We start from the raw sequence: 18787 nt of genomic DNA on the forward strand, positions 1-18787 counted from the left end.
TTTTTTAAACATGTTTTGCAGGATAACAGTGAAATTAATATAAATGGACTCCAAACACTTCTACAATAAAAAAAAATGAATTCTCTAATTTATCAATGCACACTTTTAATTGTTAATATTTTTAATTTCGTATTAATATTAAATATAAAAATTTCATTGTATTAAAATACTTATAAATACGAATTTAACAAAATCACTCATGACTATATTTGATCTTATAAATGAGACGTAAATTAATAATCAATAGTTTACCAAAAATAGTGTTACAAGTGAAAATAGGAAACGTATAATGGGTTTAGAGGGAGTAGCTAATTTTTCTTTTTCTCATAAATATAAATTTTAAAGATAACAAGCTATTCTACAACTAGTATTACAAACTTTGCACATTTCCTGTCAAAACACTCTTTTACTAGAGAATACAACAGAGACTATGATGATAATAATGACATGCATTTTATTCTTCTACCTAACAAAGAATATCTCTACCTTTTTTTGAAACTGGAAGAATATTAATTCCCTATATACTTGCAGTTGTAGATATCAACAACAAAAAACCAAAATCAAGCTCTCCCTTTGTGCTTTTCGTCCGAAGCCTGCACGGAATTGTAAATCACTTTAGAAGTCTATCTTTCAGTAGTGGCTGCCGCACAACTACAGAAATCCGACATTATCCTGTCTATTTTCGAATAGTAATTTAAGAATATATTTTTCTAATTTTATATTAGTAAAAGTGTTCTGGCAAGCACATATGATCAGGGTGGCCCCCCATGTCTTGTTATTTCTCATTGAATTTTTATGGACATACAGGGGCGCCCCTACAGAAATGAAGTACAAAAGCACCCTCCCAAAAAAGTGTTCCTTGTCCCTATACTAAACTGCATGGATCTGCTCCTTAAATATAGCTTCTTCTGCTAATATAAACTATAATGATGCACACAAGGAACTGAAACCAGAAGGAGCAGTCATTTGTTTCCAATAGAAGCAAGTTCTTCAATAAGTAAAGAGGAAGGTATCACTGACATAATTTACTTCTAGGTATAGAATTAACATCACCAAGAAGAGAATCAAGGAACCAAAGGTGATAGATAGGAAGATTGAAAAAATATGATCTATATAACATAAAATCCCTTTGAGGTCCCTGTATAATTAATTAAATCATTCATGATCTCGTGCAAATAAAAATACCTTGCTTTGGAACATCCTCATGGTCAAAACGATACTGTCACGCATTCTACAATGAAAAAGTAGACGCATAACATTAATAAAAATTCTAGCTCAAAAGACATTGTCATATACAAACATAAACAATTAACACTTTTCAAGTCAATAGATATCATTAGGCCAAACCTAATAATTTCATCATAAAACGGAAAATTACCTTGTAACTACAATCACATTGTTCAAATCAAATATATTATTAACTTATTTTAATTTTTTTAGCATCTTCAAAGTATTTTGTGCCATCTAATATCAATGGCTGTTTCCGAAATCTGCATCTGCTTCTACATAGTTATTATACCCTCGACAGCCATTCACTGTGGTGAAATGATCATTTGGGTATCATCCTGTTTAAGTCTGAAGAAGATGCTCAAGTTGCTGAATGCTGATCTCATTTTTTTTACATAGCATACATTTAGGATTTACGACATGCTCCCATAAAAAGAACTTTGTTGCAGTTCAGATTTATTTATAGTTTCTTCGGATACTCACAGTTTCATACTATACCTTTTTTGAGTGAAAATGTAGGATGATATTTTATGTATTACAGGTCCACACCCAAGGTACAAATATAATATGTTGGAACCTAGACAAAACAAAATTATGCACAAATTCCAATTATGTAATAAGCTCCTCTACCCTTCGAGAAGAGAAGTAGCTAATATTTCTCTTTCACAACATACAATAGTATATGTGTAGCCCAAGAAGAAAGAAGATCTTTATTAACTAAATAATATGAAGACGAATCTGATGTATTACCGCATACTGCTGGCATTAAAAGAATAGGAAGATCCACCTGAACGCCTTGTAACAAATTGTGATGACATCCCAGTGGGAATTTTTATCTGCAAACGTTTTAGGACACATGATATAAATATATACACGAGATGTAGAATAGTCTAAAGAAATATTAATTCGTACCATAATTCAGGCAGTATCTCAATTGATATTGAATTTGCTGTTGTATGAGGCTATGAGCTACATAACAGTCATAGGTACGATACTTTCCACAAAACCCACAGTAATCTCTCGTTATTAAAGAACCTCAGTACTACGCAATCTCAAAACTTATATCAAATCGAATAAAATTGAGCTCATGTCCTTCGATTTCACGATAAAATGTCAAACTCAAAACTCCAAAATGTGACTCTTCTTAGTTCCTATATCTACATAGAACTTCAATAAAATGATAACAACTCATGTCAGGTGATATTGGATGAAGAAACATTGAAAACACCCACGGATCTAGTGCAGTATGTGGCGTAGTTCGATTCAGTCAATAGAGATAACGGGTTGACTGATTATTTGTCTCAATTTACCGCAATTCGAGGGTTTAAATTGGTTTAATGCCTCCAATTATACATACTCAAGTCTCAATATATGTATGAACAAATTCCCCACAAATGCAGATCAAGTTCTTCTCATCCTGTTTTATACTATCAATAATAATGCTTCCAGAGTGAGTAACATACCACAAAGTCAACCGAGAAACTCTCAGAAATTACATCTTGTATTTTATTGACCTGTATCTGGTAACCCGTTCTTTGCAAAATGAGAGTTGCTTGCTCCCAATCTTTGAAAGATTCCAACTGATAAAAATGTCAATAATAGAGCCAAGTGTTACTACCACAAATTTGAACATGATAACTAGTGTAAAATATGAAATAAGCTATTCCTAAAATAAGATCCTTTCTTGCAAAGCCATTCTTAAAACAATCAATTCGAGAAACTAAATTATTAGAGGATGGTGACAAAACTTTGTGATCTTTAAACTGTCATCTCTTCAAGTAGTTAAACTGTATGGCATTGCCAACTTCATTCCTCTCCTGTTAAAAGATTATCTGCTCAGATACCAAATGCCTTTATGTAACAAGTATCTTTTTTCTCTCTTCCTAGAGCATGGACACAGTTAACCTAATTCCACCAAGGCATGATCCTTTAGGTGTTTCTTAGCCCTGTTATTCAAAAATGTTACAAAAGACAGATTTTGCACATAATGTAAGTCCCTTTGATAACAGCCCCTTGAATACTATACAATTCAATCTATATTGATCATTGACCTTCTATGAGATATCATGTGAAGAGTGCACCACAAGACTTCACCATTGCAAAATAGCAATGAAGGGTCTAGCAAGAAGCAAAACTCAAATAGATGGACAAAATAATGATTTTTACTTGCCTATTTAGACCGTGAGAAATTGTCATGCTTTCTGGTTTCTAATACTGATATTATTATATATTATCTAATATTGATATGAATTGATATGTTTTTCCCCATTTCCCAAATCCCTCAAAAGTGGTTCTCCGTTCTTTGCCTATATGCACATTTATTGAGACTATTGGGATGAAAACCAAGTACAAACTTACCAACAGTAGCACATTAAATATAGCTTCGCCTTCAGATATATATGTCTCAATCTCCTGCTGCATTTCTGGGTCTACAAAGAGCAAAGATAACTTTCATGAGATGTGTCGATAGATATATATTGCATAAACTGAGATATTAAGTCATAACTAATATACAAAAAACAACTAACTAATATTTCAAATACTAATAAAAAAATTAATAAATAATTTAAGTAAAATGTTAGATATATTAATAAGATAATGAGAGTTGTGACTATGGCGAGGCCAAGAAAGAGATGTCCTAATTCATTAAATTACTAAATGAGTATTTTGTAATAATGAAATATTTAAACAAACACATATGAATTATTCTTCTTATTTTTTATTTTTTATATGTAATACTAACAAATTACAATATTTTATAGTATATATGTGTGTTTGTGTATGAATATATCAGTTTTTTTAATCCAAATTTGGATTTGGATCAGGTCTAATATAATAGTATAGATATATAGGGTGTTGACCCCAAATGTCATTATTTGAGAGAGAAATGCCCCAAATGTCATTATTTGAGAGAGAAATGCCCCAAATGTAATTTTCTGAAAATATGGCCCCAAATGTCACTCTAAAACGGGAGATCATCTAGCATTTACAAAATAAGAACGAAACGCAACTTCGTGTTGTGTTTTCATTTTTTTTAAAACACAAAACGCAACTTTAAGTTGTGTTTTTAATGGTTAATTTTTTTAAAATTTTTTTTTATTCAGAACGCAACTTCATACAGTGTTTATGTTGTTGTTTATGTTGAAAATGTCACTTCAACTCATCTTTTTTGTGAAAACGCAACTTTAATTTGTGGTTTTATGCGAAAACACAACTTGAAGTTGTGGTTTTTACCTGATAACGCAACTTCAGGTTGTGCTTCTCTCATAATAGCCATTTTTTTAGATGGTGACATTTGGGGCATTTTGTCTCAATAAGGTGACATTTGGGGTCTTTATATACATATATAGAATATAAAAAAGTCCATAAGGCGCATAATTACCAACCAATGTACTAACATAGTATATATTGTTCAGATTTAATACAATAGTCTAGATATAATATGATATAATACATATAAATTAATATATATATATATACCATTACTTTAGAGAGAATATTTTCATATGTAAAATAACACTCCCTCCATCTCACTCATTCTATCCTACATTGACTTTTCAAAGTCAAATGCATCAAATTTTGACTAATATTTACTAAATATTGTTAAGCATATAAATTACAAAAAAATATCATTAAAACGTTTAGAGATGTTTTATCAAAATTAAAATTTCAATTTATCAAAATATAAACATACAACTTTTAATTTATGGTCAAAATATAATGAATTTGACTTTGAAAAATTCAAAAAAGGAACATAGTGGGACGGAGGGAGTATATAATACAATATATTTTTTTTATTGATTTTTCTTTAAGAATTAATTATTAAATGGCAATGTTGTTACAGCGCCACCCCGAGTTGCGGTGCCCGAGGAACTTCGTGGTGTTTGTTGTGGCGTCCATATGACGCCGTAAACAATCATAATGTATGTAAATTTACAAATTTAGTGCTCTACATACTAAGTTACTAAGAGCAAGTCCAATGCATAGCTATATTTAGTCTTATAGCTATAATATAAGACTAAAATTATAAAACTCAACTCCAATGCATAGCTATACATGAATGGATAAATGCATAAATGGATACTTAGTCTTATAAATAGGAAAGATGGCTATAGCCATCCTTGCCACATCATCAAATAACTAATAATGGAGTGCAAAGAGGTCCGACCACTTTCAAATAAAGTGAATGAGTTTGGATAAAATTTTAGTTAAATATGAAAATTCTTGGTTGTATAATTGAACTAGCATTGGAATGCAAAAGTTATTTTAGCAGTAAAAAACACTTTTTGATGTCAAATTATAACAATGGCTATAGTCATTTTCCATCTAGCATTGTACTTGCTCTAACTAACAATAACAATAATACTATTAAATAAAAAGCCATTACTTATAAAATATATACCAAATTACCAAGTCATGCAGGGCAGTAACAAAATAACTAATACACAAAAGTTAAAACAGAAAATAATTAATTAGACAGGGATGGCAGTAGCTAGCAGCTAGCAGGCCTCCACATCTGATTCAGACTCATCTTCCTAAATTATGTTCCTTCTTGCATCCTTGAAGATGAGACATTTTCATTCTTACACCAAAGTATATTTAATATCACCGCGAGCAACTCTCGGGATATCGCGCGGTTCATTTGCATTTGATGCACCATTTGCATCATCCACGTGTAGCCAAATAGGGTCATCTGCAATCCATTCATTTTCCCATTGCAAGTCCTCAATGACTAATGAATTAAAACCCTTATTACTACTATTAGCACGTAATTTGTTGTTATATTGGTTACTGGATCGGAACAAGCCCAATAGGCAAGGCTTTTAGAAAAAATAGTAATAACGATTTTGTGACGTCCCGTGGCGTCCGTGGCGTCCGTGGCATCCTGTGGCGTCCGTGGCATCCTGTGGCGTCCAAGTCATCTTGTGGCGACTTGAGGCACCTGATTGGTGCATGTTGGCAAGGCGATAAGGACGTTTTAAGCCTTTTCCACGCCACAATGCCACATGGAAGCCAATTGGACGCCACATGGACATCGTTGACATGACAGCCCTGTTAGACAGGGTGCGGGGCAGGGTGGAGACTTAGTGTTGCCCGGGGGAACAGGGATGGGGATAAATAATTAAACCCCATGAGGAAACGGGGCGGGTATGGGGCAGAAAGAAAATATACATGGCGGGTATGGGAATCACGATCCGCGCCCCGAACCCGCCCCATTGAGAACCCTATCCATGAGTCTATATGAAAGGTTCCATCTAGAATATTAGCCTATATATTATATAGAATGAAAGATCCACATCTTTATAAATACTGTAGTTCTCTGATAAGTTAGAATAGCAACAGAAAAGAAAGTCCAGAGAACTTACCACACGTGATTTTGTTTTGATCATTTGCAAAAAGTCTGACAATTTCTCCCTGTAAACAATAATCATTTAACAAAACATCAGAAAAATATTATAAAATAATACTTTGCCAATACATTTGTTTAGCAAGTAGGCGGGGGACGCATGCATGAACCAATGATATGGTAGATGCTAGCTTCAACATAGTTTAAAGGCTCAACTGAAAAAAAGTCACTGATATTTTTATCCGAGATCACATAATTAGCATATGCTATTGCATGACACATAATCCCACAAAGGAAGGAAGAAAATAACCTGAGCACCAGATGCAAGGGGAAAAATTCTCAAAGAAACAAAATTTTGGCAAGGACCATATTATTTTTGGAAATAAATGACCACAAGTACAAACATTAAGTTATGTTCTATACCAGACAATGTTGAAGAAGTTATACAAGGGGTGGTGCTGCATGATAACAGTATTGGAGCAGTTTATTTCATCAGGGCTTACACCATTTCGTATCTGGATAAAATATAATTTGACATGCTTGCTGATTTGTTACAGTTTTTCGGATAATTATAATTTGACAAGTTTGCTGATATGTTACAATAATTCCTGTATAACATCACATTTTCCATTTAATTATCTCGTTCGGGATATATTTTATTGCTCTTTATCTTGTAATTTGTTAGACCCCCATTTACAAGGACATAACATACAAGAGCACGGAAAGTCAAGGAACTAAAAACTTATCAGAGACGCGAAAAGAAAGGAAATATGGTGGATGCATAATCAATTGGTCAACTATAAATCATGACCGGTCGAGCAGAATCAGTAGACTTAATTGAGAGAATAAATGACAGATTATATACATCTAAGGAAGGGATTCTCAGCATGATTTAGGAACTAGATTCTGGCAAATTTAGTATTTAATCTGGTGCCTAGGTATAGTTTAGGCATTGAGTTTTATAAGTGGTCTATAGCAGAGAAGTTCTGTCCTGATGGTGAATCACCATTCACCATATATTGTAGTTCTGGTGTAGCACCAGAATGATATTAGGTATTTCAGTTTAATCCAATGTATATCTCTACTTGTTCCATATACCAATTAAATCATCTGGGTTCATAACATAATTTGTATAGTTCATAGGACGCCTGAATATACTATACAAACTTACCATGAATCAAGGTGTTGCTTCAATTCTTAACATTTTAGAGCTCGTTAGAGCTAATTGCCAAGTGCTTCCAGGAGAGTTTGTCTCTTCCGGACTTAGTTTCTTCTAAAGGTAATGATGTATCTAGGTTTGGTGGTGATTAATTTGTTTTTCCTATTTTATATAGCAAGTTCGTGACATTAATATTATGGTTTCGACCTACTGTGTCTTTTGCCATCAAATACTCATAATACAAGTTTTAAACAAATAACGATACATGCCTTTACTGAAACCTTCTTTCTTCATTTATATATAACATGATAGGTTTCAACACATAGAAATAAATAAAACCTAATTGAAATAAGTGAAGTGGCATACCTGATGACCTTGGTCATTCATTGGTATGCACTCAACAGCAATAAGTTTATCAACATCATCAGCTGTAATAGTATATTCTGGATTTGTGGCTCCTGAGTAACGAAAATGAAACAAGAGAACCGATGTGAATGTAAAAGCCACTGGTCAACATTTATAATATCAACACTAGCAAAATGGAAAACCAAGTTACTTCAACACTTGCCTTCAATGAATTGCCGAGTGCCATCTTGATTATGGCGAACCCACTGACACATATGAAAACATTCATCAAGGGATATTGGAGGGAATACTAAAGAGTAGGCTGCGCAGGAAAGACAACTGCAACGAATATATTTATATAAATATATATATATATATATATTTATATATATTACCTGAAACATGCATAAAGAAGTTCCGCGCACGGGATAACCACATCCTAGAAGTTTATTTCCCGGTATAGCATCTCCAATAATTTGAAATCCTTCTATACCAGGCCCGTCTTCTGAAAAGACCGAACCACATCAAAATTAAAGATGTCGATATTTCAGTATGTAAAATTAAATTAGATAAAAGAAACACGCTTCAACAATGTAATTGGAGGAAAAAAATGGTTGTCAGTTCCCTATACCTTCTACATCATAATCAAAATCAACATCTGTATCATTCATATGTTGAGGATCGTTAGAGAAGTCAGTCCTCTCTTCATATGTCATATTCACTCTTCCGTCAGCCAAATTGTCGGGACTGGTTCGTGCAACCTCCCTGGAGAAAAGTTACAAGAATGAAGAAAACTAGATTAGAAAGAACATGGAACCAAAAATAACTAGATGTTATGACACACCTGTTATAAGTATCAACCATAATAACTCTTACCATAATAACGGGGTCAAGAACATGTATTTCCCAACAATACCTAGATCTAATTTTTCCTAACTGTTGAATCTAAATTTTGCATATTGCTGCCAAAAAAAGTGATATAAATGATCTTTAATAGGACAGAAATATCAAGATTCATCCATGTGGACCGACAAATGTCCAATTTGACAACTTTGTGCAAATATTATGAAATAGATAATTCTATCATTTATCCATAGAAAATTTTCTGGCCATGATGACAGAAATCCAGACGTTCTTGATAATGAGTTACCATTACAGTCGCTAGCCTAATCTTATTACTAAAGGTCATACGCAGTGCGCAAGACTCGATATATACACGACTCAATGTCTAACCTGATTTCTGAGGTTGTACACAATACACAAAGTTCTTGCATCAGCAGGGACCGTGGGCAGTCTCGATGTATGCGACATTACCCTTCTTTTACATGATAATGTTTTTATTCAGAGTTCAAACCGTGACCTATCATATAGTTAGTAGACACTTAACCTTCCAAGCCTATCCTGATTACTCAATAACTATAATTACATTGTAAACTGAGGAGATACGCATTAAACGCAAACAAATAAACAGTTTGCAACTTATGCAAGGTAAAATAGTAGTGAGATTTAAACTAAATTGGCCATTAAGGAGAAGCGATGTCATCTGCACAATGAGGGCGGAGCACAAGTTCGTATTGAGGAGCAAGTGTAGCTCAGAAGGATAATTTCACGTATTTGGACTCCACGAGGGAAGATCAAGGACAACGCCACAGACTGTAGTAAAGCAGGATGATAGAAATGAAGGATTGCTACAGAGTTTTGTGTGACAAGGTACTGTTGAAACTAAAGGAAAAATTTCACAAGCAACCTGCTACATTATATGGTTTCCAGGGTAAGGTGATGGTGTAACATGTTTTTATATCTCTCTGTCGAAATAGTTTAGTTTCCCTCTTAAGGCTCCAACAACATTCTCATTAAAAACTCTCAAGACTTTGTCCGAGTGAAATGTATTTTACCACTTCCTAGGTCAACTTTATAAGTTTAATCTCCTGCTAATATTTTTATTATTATTGTCAGCTGAAAGTAATATGCCCAAAAATACAGCTATAACCTCTCTCTCTCTCTCTCTCTCTCTCTCTCTCTCTATATATATATATATATATATATATAACTCATATATAACTGAATCTTCTGATTTTGCCCCATGGCATTTTTTTAATCTGCTTGATTAAATTCTTATACTGATGACTGATGAGAATTACAAGCATACCCATACGCAGAAGAGAAAGAAAAGCATGTAAGCTCCTCATATATCACAGAAATGTTCGCCACAAACTGATGGTTGATTAACTAGCAATGTAACATCTTATTAAACCTTCTCGGAAGTTCTTGTTCTGACATGGATTCAGGTGTTGGCACGGTCATTACAACAGATTACAAGCAAAAAGTAACAAAGTCATTCGAGTAACGGTCCTCTCAACATCTCAAACCTCCTACGGGATGATTTGCCAGAGGTTTAAACAAACAAGGCCAAATTCATTGAAATAATAAGAGGACTTCAAGAGACTCCTATTTCAGTAATATATGAAATCAGTACAGACAAGATTCACACTAAAATGGCAGCAGTTTCTGTGTTGCACGTTAAATGAATACCAAACACAGAACAAAAAGAAACTCACAGGCACACAAGATCTGTGTAAGTATTTAATCTATTTATCGTGCAAACTTTCCAGAAGAGAGCATTAAGTTGCACTGAGAAGAACACATCATCATATTTATCAAAAAGCGGTCTAACCTATCAGAGTTTGATACCATCCGATCTTTAGGCATTGAATTTGTCATTTGACCATAATCATTGTTAGGCACATTTCTTGACATACTAAAACCTGGTTCCAGATGTCGTTCACTGATATGATTATTATGGAAAGAAAATTCACTCTGACTCTGCAGCAGAATAAAAATAAAATAATTCAATCGTCCGCATGGATTGTTACTTGTTAGAAATTTCAAATTGATACACAGAGATAAATTTGAAGTCCTCTAATGTTACCGGAGGTGTATATGAATTAGTCAACAGACTAGAACCAGGAATATCAACAGCTTGACGCTTTTCCCCCGTAGAGAATATATTCCCGATTTTAGCCTGCAAATAAAGCAGACCATCATTAATATTTTTATAAAGACAGTTCTTGTAACAAAAACATCCCGAGGGTCATAGAAAAGATGTAAAATCTAGAAAAGAATTTTGCATTCTTGTCAGATATATAGAAGTTTTTCTGTCGATACAATAAGACATAGTGAACCCAATCAAGATGAGAAGACACACACTTTTTAAGTTGGTAAAGACCCGCCCCTTGTTTTAGCTGCGGTCCGTTTCCCGGCTTCGCTTGCGCGATTTGCACTTCTGATTGGTTCCATATCCATCCCCAACCCAATAAGTTAATATATTTGTATCTCATATAACATGATAAAAAACCGGAAGTTAAGATGATATTTAGTTATTTACAAAGAGGCGTATGAAAGGGAAAAATTATAGTTTCTCACAATCGATTTGGGAAGTTTCAGATTTAAAATCGAAGGTAAAGCCTCGAAAAGTAATTAAGCCTTGTTGGAAACGGTTTCTGATTTTACTTCGTCGACATATCCTGAGTAAACCCTTTGAATAGATGATAGCAACTCTATTGGCTTCTCATATTACATTCCAAGACTGATCTTTACACGTTGGACTTGTTTGATCTATATAGTTAGAAGTCCAGAAAACAAATGGTCAAAGTATCCCTTTTGTATTGCTGATCATTTAAAGCCCATAACTTTAAATCGTTATTGGGAATGATGATCTGCCTTCTGGGTTGCAAACTAGATTCCAAAATCTTTGCTTTCAATATGGTATATAGCAGATTTTTTGAGTTCTAATGTTAAAGTTACTTAGAAAAGCTGCCAAGGGAATCAAATAAGAACCAAAGTACACCAAATATGACACAGCACGCCGGCTAGTTATAACCGCACCTGAGACGTTTGGCTTTCCCTATAAATCGACGTGTTGGGCCATTTGCTTGTATTTTTTTCTCATTTTCCTCTAGAGCGTATACTCTCCCAAATACTCTCCAAAATATCACGAGCTCTATGGTAATCCTAAACCTAGAGCTCATGATATTTGGGAGAGTATCCTCTCTAGAGGTCAAGCTTGTTAAGTTGACAAGTCGAGCACCAAGTACCTTTAAATTTATTAGTCGACAAGTCGCCCGACTAGTCGTAAAAAATCGAAAAATAGTCGACATACATATATTTAGAGTAATTATAATATATGACATTAGTTAACACATATCAATTCCAGAATTCAAATAAAACTAAAAAACACAATAATGCATCAAAGAGTCAAATACACTAAACAAACACTGTTAGATATATTTGAGATGTCATGTCTAATATGTTTCATGTTTAGTTTTCAGATCTTAACAAACAAGAAATATCAGGACTTACAGGAATCAGTACTTAGTGGAAGTCGGAACATAATATCAAGACTTAAGGTCATGTCAGAACTTAAGTACGGGAGGACTTACAGTTAAGGAAGGAAGCTGATTAACAGTAGAAGATCGAGACTAAAACAAAAGAAGATATGCATGGAAAGAATTAAAAGACTGGAAGACTTGTATAAGATATTTGATTGATATATTTTAGGATCAATTAGAAGTTATCTTGTAACTGTGTAGTACATAAACACAGACATAGGTTTACACTATATGTGTTATCATTATCGAGATACATTATTCATTGTAACCTAGCAGCTCTTGGTGATATTTGTTCATCACTGAGAGAGAACAGTTCCATTATAACAGAGTTTATTATATTGAATATATCTGTTTACTGTTACTTGTGTTCAAGATCGATTTGATTGTAATAACACTGTATTCAACCCCCTTCTACAGTGTTGTGTGACCTAACAAACACAATCATGCATCAATGAGATCGGAGATGGAGATGAAGGCAGTTGGAGATGATGACTTTAGGTTTCAATTAAAAATCACGTAAGTTTTATTAAAATACCCTAATTTTTAATACCCATGGACACCAATGGACACCAAACTGAACAAGTCGTGGGTCGACTTTCTCTGCTATGTCGACTTGTCGACTAGTCGCTGACTAGTCGTCGACCGGCGACTTGACAACCATGCTAGAGGTGATGTTATTTCCTGGTTTAACGCAGTGTGGTACAAGCATGGTATCACCCGTTATGCACGTCATAACTGGCTTCTTTACATGGGCAGGCTGTACACTCTTTCAAGACTTCTATCATTTGGCATAGCCTCCACAGCTTCTTTGTGCAGGTGGGATTGAAACTGATCAACACTTGCAGTGTTGCTTTTCTCTTTTGATTTTAGACCGCTTGTTTGAGCAGCTGAACATCAATTCTAACATGTGTCAGAGCTGGTCCATTTTCATTATGGATATTCATCTTATTCAAGACCCAGCAAAAAGATGGATTGGTTGCTTTGCAAATCTATACCTATCATTTATGGCAAGAAAGGAACGCCAGGGTAAATGATGTGGGAATACATAGCCCAAGTAACATTTTCGCTGGAATTAAAGTGGACATTAATTCAATATTGGCAAACTTATCTTGGTTCTCAAAACAATTTTGTAGTAGACCGAAAATTCTTGATTGGATTGCGTAGCCTTAGTAATTAGTTTGTGTTAGTTCTGGGTTGTTCTGCCTAACGTCTAATTTCTTTTAGAGCATCTTTCTATTAGAAATCTTTTTTTTGAATTGCCCTAGATAGTTTGCTCGTGTTTGTACATTCCCATGTAATCCTCTTTTTTTCTTATTAATTAGCAAAAAAATAACCTTGGCTTCAACTTTTCTCCTTATTAGTTTGATTTTAGTTTTGTAGCCCTAGCTTTGGATGATTCAGAATGGTATTCAAAGTTTGGTGATAAATCTATAATTCATGATCTTGTATCTATCTTCCGTGAATTCTAATCACGCCTTCCCTCTCTACTGTCATTGAAGTTCTACGTGTTAGCTTGATCTTTGTTCGAGATTAATTGGATGTCGCTAGGGTTTGTGAACTTCAATTGCATTTGAGACTTGATCAACTTATGTTTGTTGTATTGCATTGCCCTACCTGTTTTTCAACGTTAAATTAGGGCTTTATCTTGTTGTGAGCAATTGAGTGGCTTAATGGCTTTGAAAAAACTAAATGAGTTGGTTTTATGATGTTCATTTTATATTTTGTCAATTAAAATTCAACTAAAATGATTATGACTACTTTTAAGTCGTAAAGATTATATAACTGAGATTTCATGATTATGCAGATATCTAGAGATTTCTAATCTGTTAAAGGTAAATAATTGAGGTTATTGGTGGATATTCAATATTCTACTAGAGTCTAGACCTAAGTTAACACCTAATTCTTGAGTTTGACCTTTACTTGGCACTTTATTACATTTTTGAGCTTTGCAGTGAATAGCTCTGAATTCAAATGTTTTGTGCATTGTTGTTTAAAATTTGACGACGCTTTACGCACTGATCAAAATCAATCGGCCCTAAATATACGAACATAATTAAGAAGTACAAGATAAAAACTTAGAGGAGATAAAGAGTAAAAGAGAAATCCTGTGCAAAATAGAACTTGGAAAAGCAAGAGACTCGCACAAACAAGTTGCCCCAGATCCCCAGTTTCTCCTTTTATGTTGTCAATGGATACAATCATCTGATAATCACGATCACCCAAGTATGTCCTTTTGACTCTTCATTTTTACTTACTAGCTGAAGGAATGAGCTTCCGTAACACACACGCATGCGCGCACGAAGTCAAATAAGAAAGTTACAAAATTAAAAGTAATATCCTACTACTTTTGGAGCTTTTTTAGGAGGCTGCAAACTCTTAAAGCTTTTTTCTTTTAGTTATGCAGTATCCTCCTTAGAATTATAAGAAAAATTTGACAGTCTTACCTTCAAGAAAGGATGTACCACACAAATGGGAAAAAACACTAAAAACATTGTATAGAACAATGACCAATTATGAATTTACGTGCTTATTAATTAAACTGGAGGAAATGTGTTGACGGGTGAATTTTTAACCAGAAAAATAAGCTAGAGACCTCAAATGTTTTGGAGACTCTCTGCATTATTCAGAGGTGCAAAAATTCTATCAAACAGAATATATCTGACCAAGCTGTAAGGTCTGGATAGCCTAGAATTATACCACAGCTATTACACAGCTTATTAAAAAGTCTAATTTTTTTTATCTCTATCTCTAGTCCTCAACCTTTGTGAATATAACACACAAAACATGCATGCACAAATAGGGGGCGGGGACACATACATAACTCAACAAATATAATACAAACTTGAGCCAGCGTGACAGAGAAACACGTAAGTTCAAGATAAAGAAACACTATCAACAGAAAAATAATCATTATCAAAATAATGAGTTAATGAACCATAAGTAATGATAAAACATAAAAACAATCTTACTTGCGACGTTGTAATCTTCAACTTAAGCTGATCATGTAAATGCTGAAATATATAGAAATGATGTTAATCAGGAAAAGCTAAATAGTGGTTAGGAGTTTCTATGAAAGTGCATAGTTGAAATTAAAGTTGCTACAGAAATTACAATTCTGTAAAAATTATGTAAACAAAATTTAACTAAACCTATCTTTTGAAAAGTGCAAACTTATAAAAAATGTCCAATATCTTGCAGCTAGCTCAATTCCTATTGCACTTTGACATATTTACAGGGAAATTTGATATTTGGTACCTTTACATTGTTTGAAAGAGTAGAAGCATTAATAACACGAGGCCAAATGCCATATTCTGCTAATAGAGCAACCATGGATGACACGAAAATATACCGCTCAGCTTCTGTTTCCTGGTACAAAAGTAAACTTAATAACGGATCAAGTAAAAGACTAAAAGTTAAAGTTATACTGCAAGGAAAAGATAAGACTTTAGTTCTTGCATATTACTCCCTCCGTCCCTTTCAATTGTTTACATTTTTTAGAGAGTGTCCGACACGCATTTTAAGGTGCATATATAATATAGTTCTGCAAATTTTTTTTACAATTTTGTTTTTCTGAATAAAAATTAAAACATTCAACTTTTATTCAGAAAAAAAAAATTGTAAAAATAAGTTACATAACTATACTTTTTATGCACCTTAAAATGCGTGTCGGACACTTCCTCGGAAATGTAAACAATTGGAAGGGACTGAGGGAGTATAATAAAAATGTATGTGGGAAATCTAGAATTATTTATTAGGCATTCCTAATTTGCTTGAATGGTACAAAAACCATTCTTTGGTGCCCCGAGAGTCTACTTAAGTACGTATTTCTGCGAAAATCACAAAATACTGTATTTCTATTTCTTCTCTTGTTTACCTCATGTGCAAGTTATTAAGCAAAAAAATATAGGGAGAAGCTTACAGTTCACCTTTAATTCATGAGTCAAATTTAGATTGTTTTCCAGATCACCTTTTCTGCGAGCAATTTCTTCAGCGGCAATGCTTACGATCTCATTTTGCTTCTCATCTAGAGTCTGTAGCCAAACCAATGTTACCTAAGATCTCTTCAATCTGTATAGAGAAAATGAAGATGGAAGAAACCTTCTTTATAAGCGTATACTAACCATTCTCATGTCCGCAACTTTTCTTTCCAGTGTATACTTCTCATTCAATAACTGCAACTCCTGAAAAGAAAGAGGAATTTGTTTTCATATAAAATAAGGAGAAGCATGTACTGTAATATTTTAAAAAAACCAAACGCACCAAATAAAGAATCATCTGTATATTGGCATACCTTAACACTGGCACCAGCAATCCGCTCACGTAGAGAAATTATTTCGTTCTTTTGCGCCTCGACCCGTGAATAGAGTTCCTATCAAAAACTTCATCAGCGAATGACATTATGGCAACAGTGCCACTCTGAATAAGTAAAAACTTGGAACCCCACACTAAAATCTAATAATCTGTACCATCACCTCCTGGTCTTGGAAATAGCTAGAATTGTCATTTTCTTCTAAATTCTTTAAGGTGGAACTTTCATTAGAGTTATGCCTGCACCAAATAAAGATTCTTGTTAAATATTCTTAAGATTTATGCTATATGTATATAGTAAGGATTGTCCTGACTTACCTGCTTAGAAAGTCAGAGTTAATACCCGTGTCGTTATTCTTTTTCACAGAGCTGTTATTGTAAGACATTGAGATGGAGATTCTATGTTGTGCGACAGATAATAGTTGATTCGACAAATCATAATTTGTCCCATCATCACTAAGTTGATGCATTTCACCTCATAACTCTGAGATTTCCATGAAACTGCATGATCCTCTTCCAATGTAATGCAAGGAGTTCCTCCTAAAATACAGCAAGTAATTATATCTTAAACCCTTGAAGAAAAGATGCCCTGTGGTGCAAGAAGCAAACATGAAAACAGAAAACTTTAACTATATGAAAAAAGTTATATATATCCTATGAACTACTTCGTGATATAAAATTAAATTCCAGAGGAACCTCAACTATGTAAACAGAGAATATTAACCATACACATACAGGTGAATACTGACTAATATGTTAAGTTAAACTAAGGTAAAGAAAAGTAAAGCCTTCGGATTTGGGATTAATTACTATCGGGCTAAAACCTTTGGACTAAATAACTGCTAGACTGAACCCTTCTGCTATTGGTTTTCAATTTAACTATGAACTTGACATTAACTTATCCAATTAACAAATTGCTTTCCTTCCCACAGATTGAGGCAGATATGCATACATCTTTCGCAATAATTAATCACAAAACAGCCTCCAAAACCATATATCATCCACATACTTGGAAATCGACATCAAGAAGAATGACACCACCAACAAGAACTTACATTACCAGTAATCTAACAGAAGAAAAAGAACTTTCATTTCACAAAAACAAGCCAATTATAACCACACAAGCTGAGAATCAATTCACAGTCAAATTCAATGCAATAAAAACACAAACTTTACACAACATTAAAATTGAACAACTCTCTTATCAAAAAGTCACCTTTTCAAGTTCATTAATTGAAAAGAACATAATCATCAACACATACTAACTCAAACTACATAAAAATAATAAAAAGCTCAAAACTTCAAACTGAAAAATCAAGATTTTGATTAATACAAGATAATAGAGACAGACCCACAAAATGATTGCAACATTTAAGTAGACATACACCACATACACATTTATTATTTGTATGTAAACACTGAAGTACCTATCTTTGGTTTGCAAAATTGGAACATGAAGAAACTAAAATCCCAGATCCATTTATCAAACGAGAGAGAGATGAGAATGACACAGAAAGAACTTAAAAAAGGTAGGCCCAGTTTGGCCCAACCGGGAAAATTTTCAGAGATTGATGTGCAAGTGGAAACAAGACCAAGACTTTTTAACGAGTCAATAGCATCCTTTTATTAAAAGTAGTAAAAAAATTAAAAAAAAAAAAAGAAGATATTTTGTTAAAAAAAAAGTTAAAAATGTATACTCCTGTTTACATTTTGTCACTACAGTAAAAGTCGAGAATAGGACGTAATAAGTTGAACCGCTGATTTATGAGTAATTCGAAATCGGGGATAATTGGGGATTAATCCGAACACGAACTGCTGATTTATAAGTAATTTGAAATCGGGGATTAATTAGCATAAAATTCGAATGTATTTTAATATTAAAATCTTATTATGGTTATATGAGTTCTTTGTTAAAAATTAGGGATTTTTGTCCGCACTACGCAAACTTGTTATTCGACAATTTATTAAACGTAAATTGTTAAATAAATGAAAAAATTAGTTAAATTAGTTTAG

The 18787-nt window shown here is 33.6% G+C and overlaps 1 protein-coding gene across 4 annotated transcripts; it reads right to left on the minus strand.

Annotated features, from left to right (window-relative positions):
• Nucleotides 1-302: 302 nt before the first annotated feature.
• LOC141703631 (uncharacterized) lies at nucleotides 303-18355 on the minus strand. 4 transcript variants are annotated; one of them, XM_074507088.1, is made up of 20 exons: nucleotides 18202-18355; nucleotides 17093-17314; nucleotides 16933-17014; nucleotides 16758-16835; nucleotides 16588-16647; nucleotides 16393-16497; nucleotides 15722-15832; nucleotides 15436-15477; nucleotides 11008-11100; nucleotides 10753-10901; nucleotides 8710-8843; nucleotides 8474-8583; nucleotides 8302-8344; nucleotides 8100-8191; nucleotides 6594-6642; nucleotides 3586-3656; nucleotides 2691-2807; nucleotides 1978-2063; nucleotides 1186-1231; nucleotides 303-593 (listed from the first exon to the last, which is right to left on the minus strand). In XM_074507088.1, the coding sequence occupies exons 2-20, from the start codon at nucleotides 17242-17244 to the stop codon at nucleotides 561-563; spliced, it is 1653 nt and encodes a 550-aa protein (XP_074363189.1). In that variant the 5' UTR covers nucleotides 17245-17314; nucleotides 18202-18355; the 3' UTR covers nucleotides 303-560. The 4 variants fall into 4 exon arrangements, with proteins under 4 accessions (XP_074363189.1, XP_074363188.1, XP_074363191.1 ...); XM_074507087.1 differs by having other exon boundaries at nucleotides 17093-17363; nucleotides 18202-18353; XM_074507090.1 differs by having other exon boundaries at nucleotides 16939-17014; nucleotides 17093-17363; nucleotides 18202-18352.
• Between the last annotated feature and the right edge of the window lie 432 nt (nucleotides 18356-18787).

This window comes from Apium graveolens, unplaced genomic scaffold, assembly GCF_009905375.1.
Source record: "Apium graveolens cultivar Ventura unplaced genomic scaffold, ASM990537v1 ctg6880, whole genome shotgun sequence".
NCBI lineage: Eukaryota > Viridiplantae > Streptophyta > Magnoliopsida > Apiales > Apiaceae > Apium > Apium graveolens.

Coding starts and splice junctions, on each gene's coding strand:
- LOC141703631 (XM_074507088.1), bottom strand. CDS start 17,244: ATGCATCAACTTAGTGATGATGGGACAAATTATGATTTGTCGAATCAA. Junction 8,844..10,752: donor ATGGTATCAAACTCTGATAG/GTTAGACCGCTT, acceptor ACTTTTCTCCAG/GGAGGTTGCACGAACCAGTC. Junction 8,192..8,301: donor CACTCGGCAATTCATTGAAG/GCAAGTGTTGAA, acceptor TTCGTTACTCAG/GAGCCACAAATCCAGAATAT.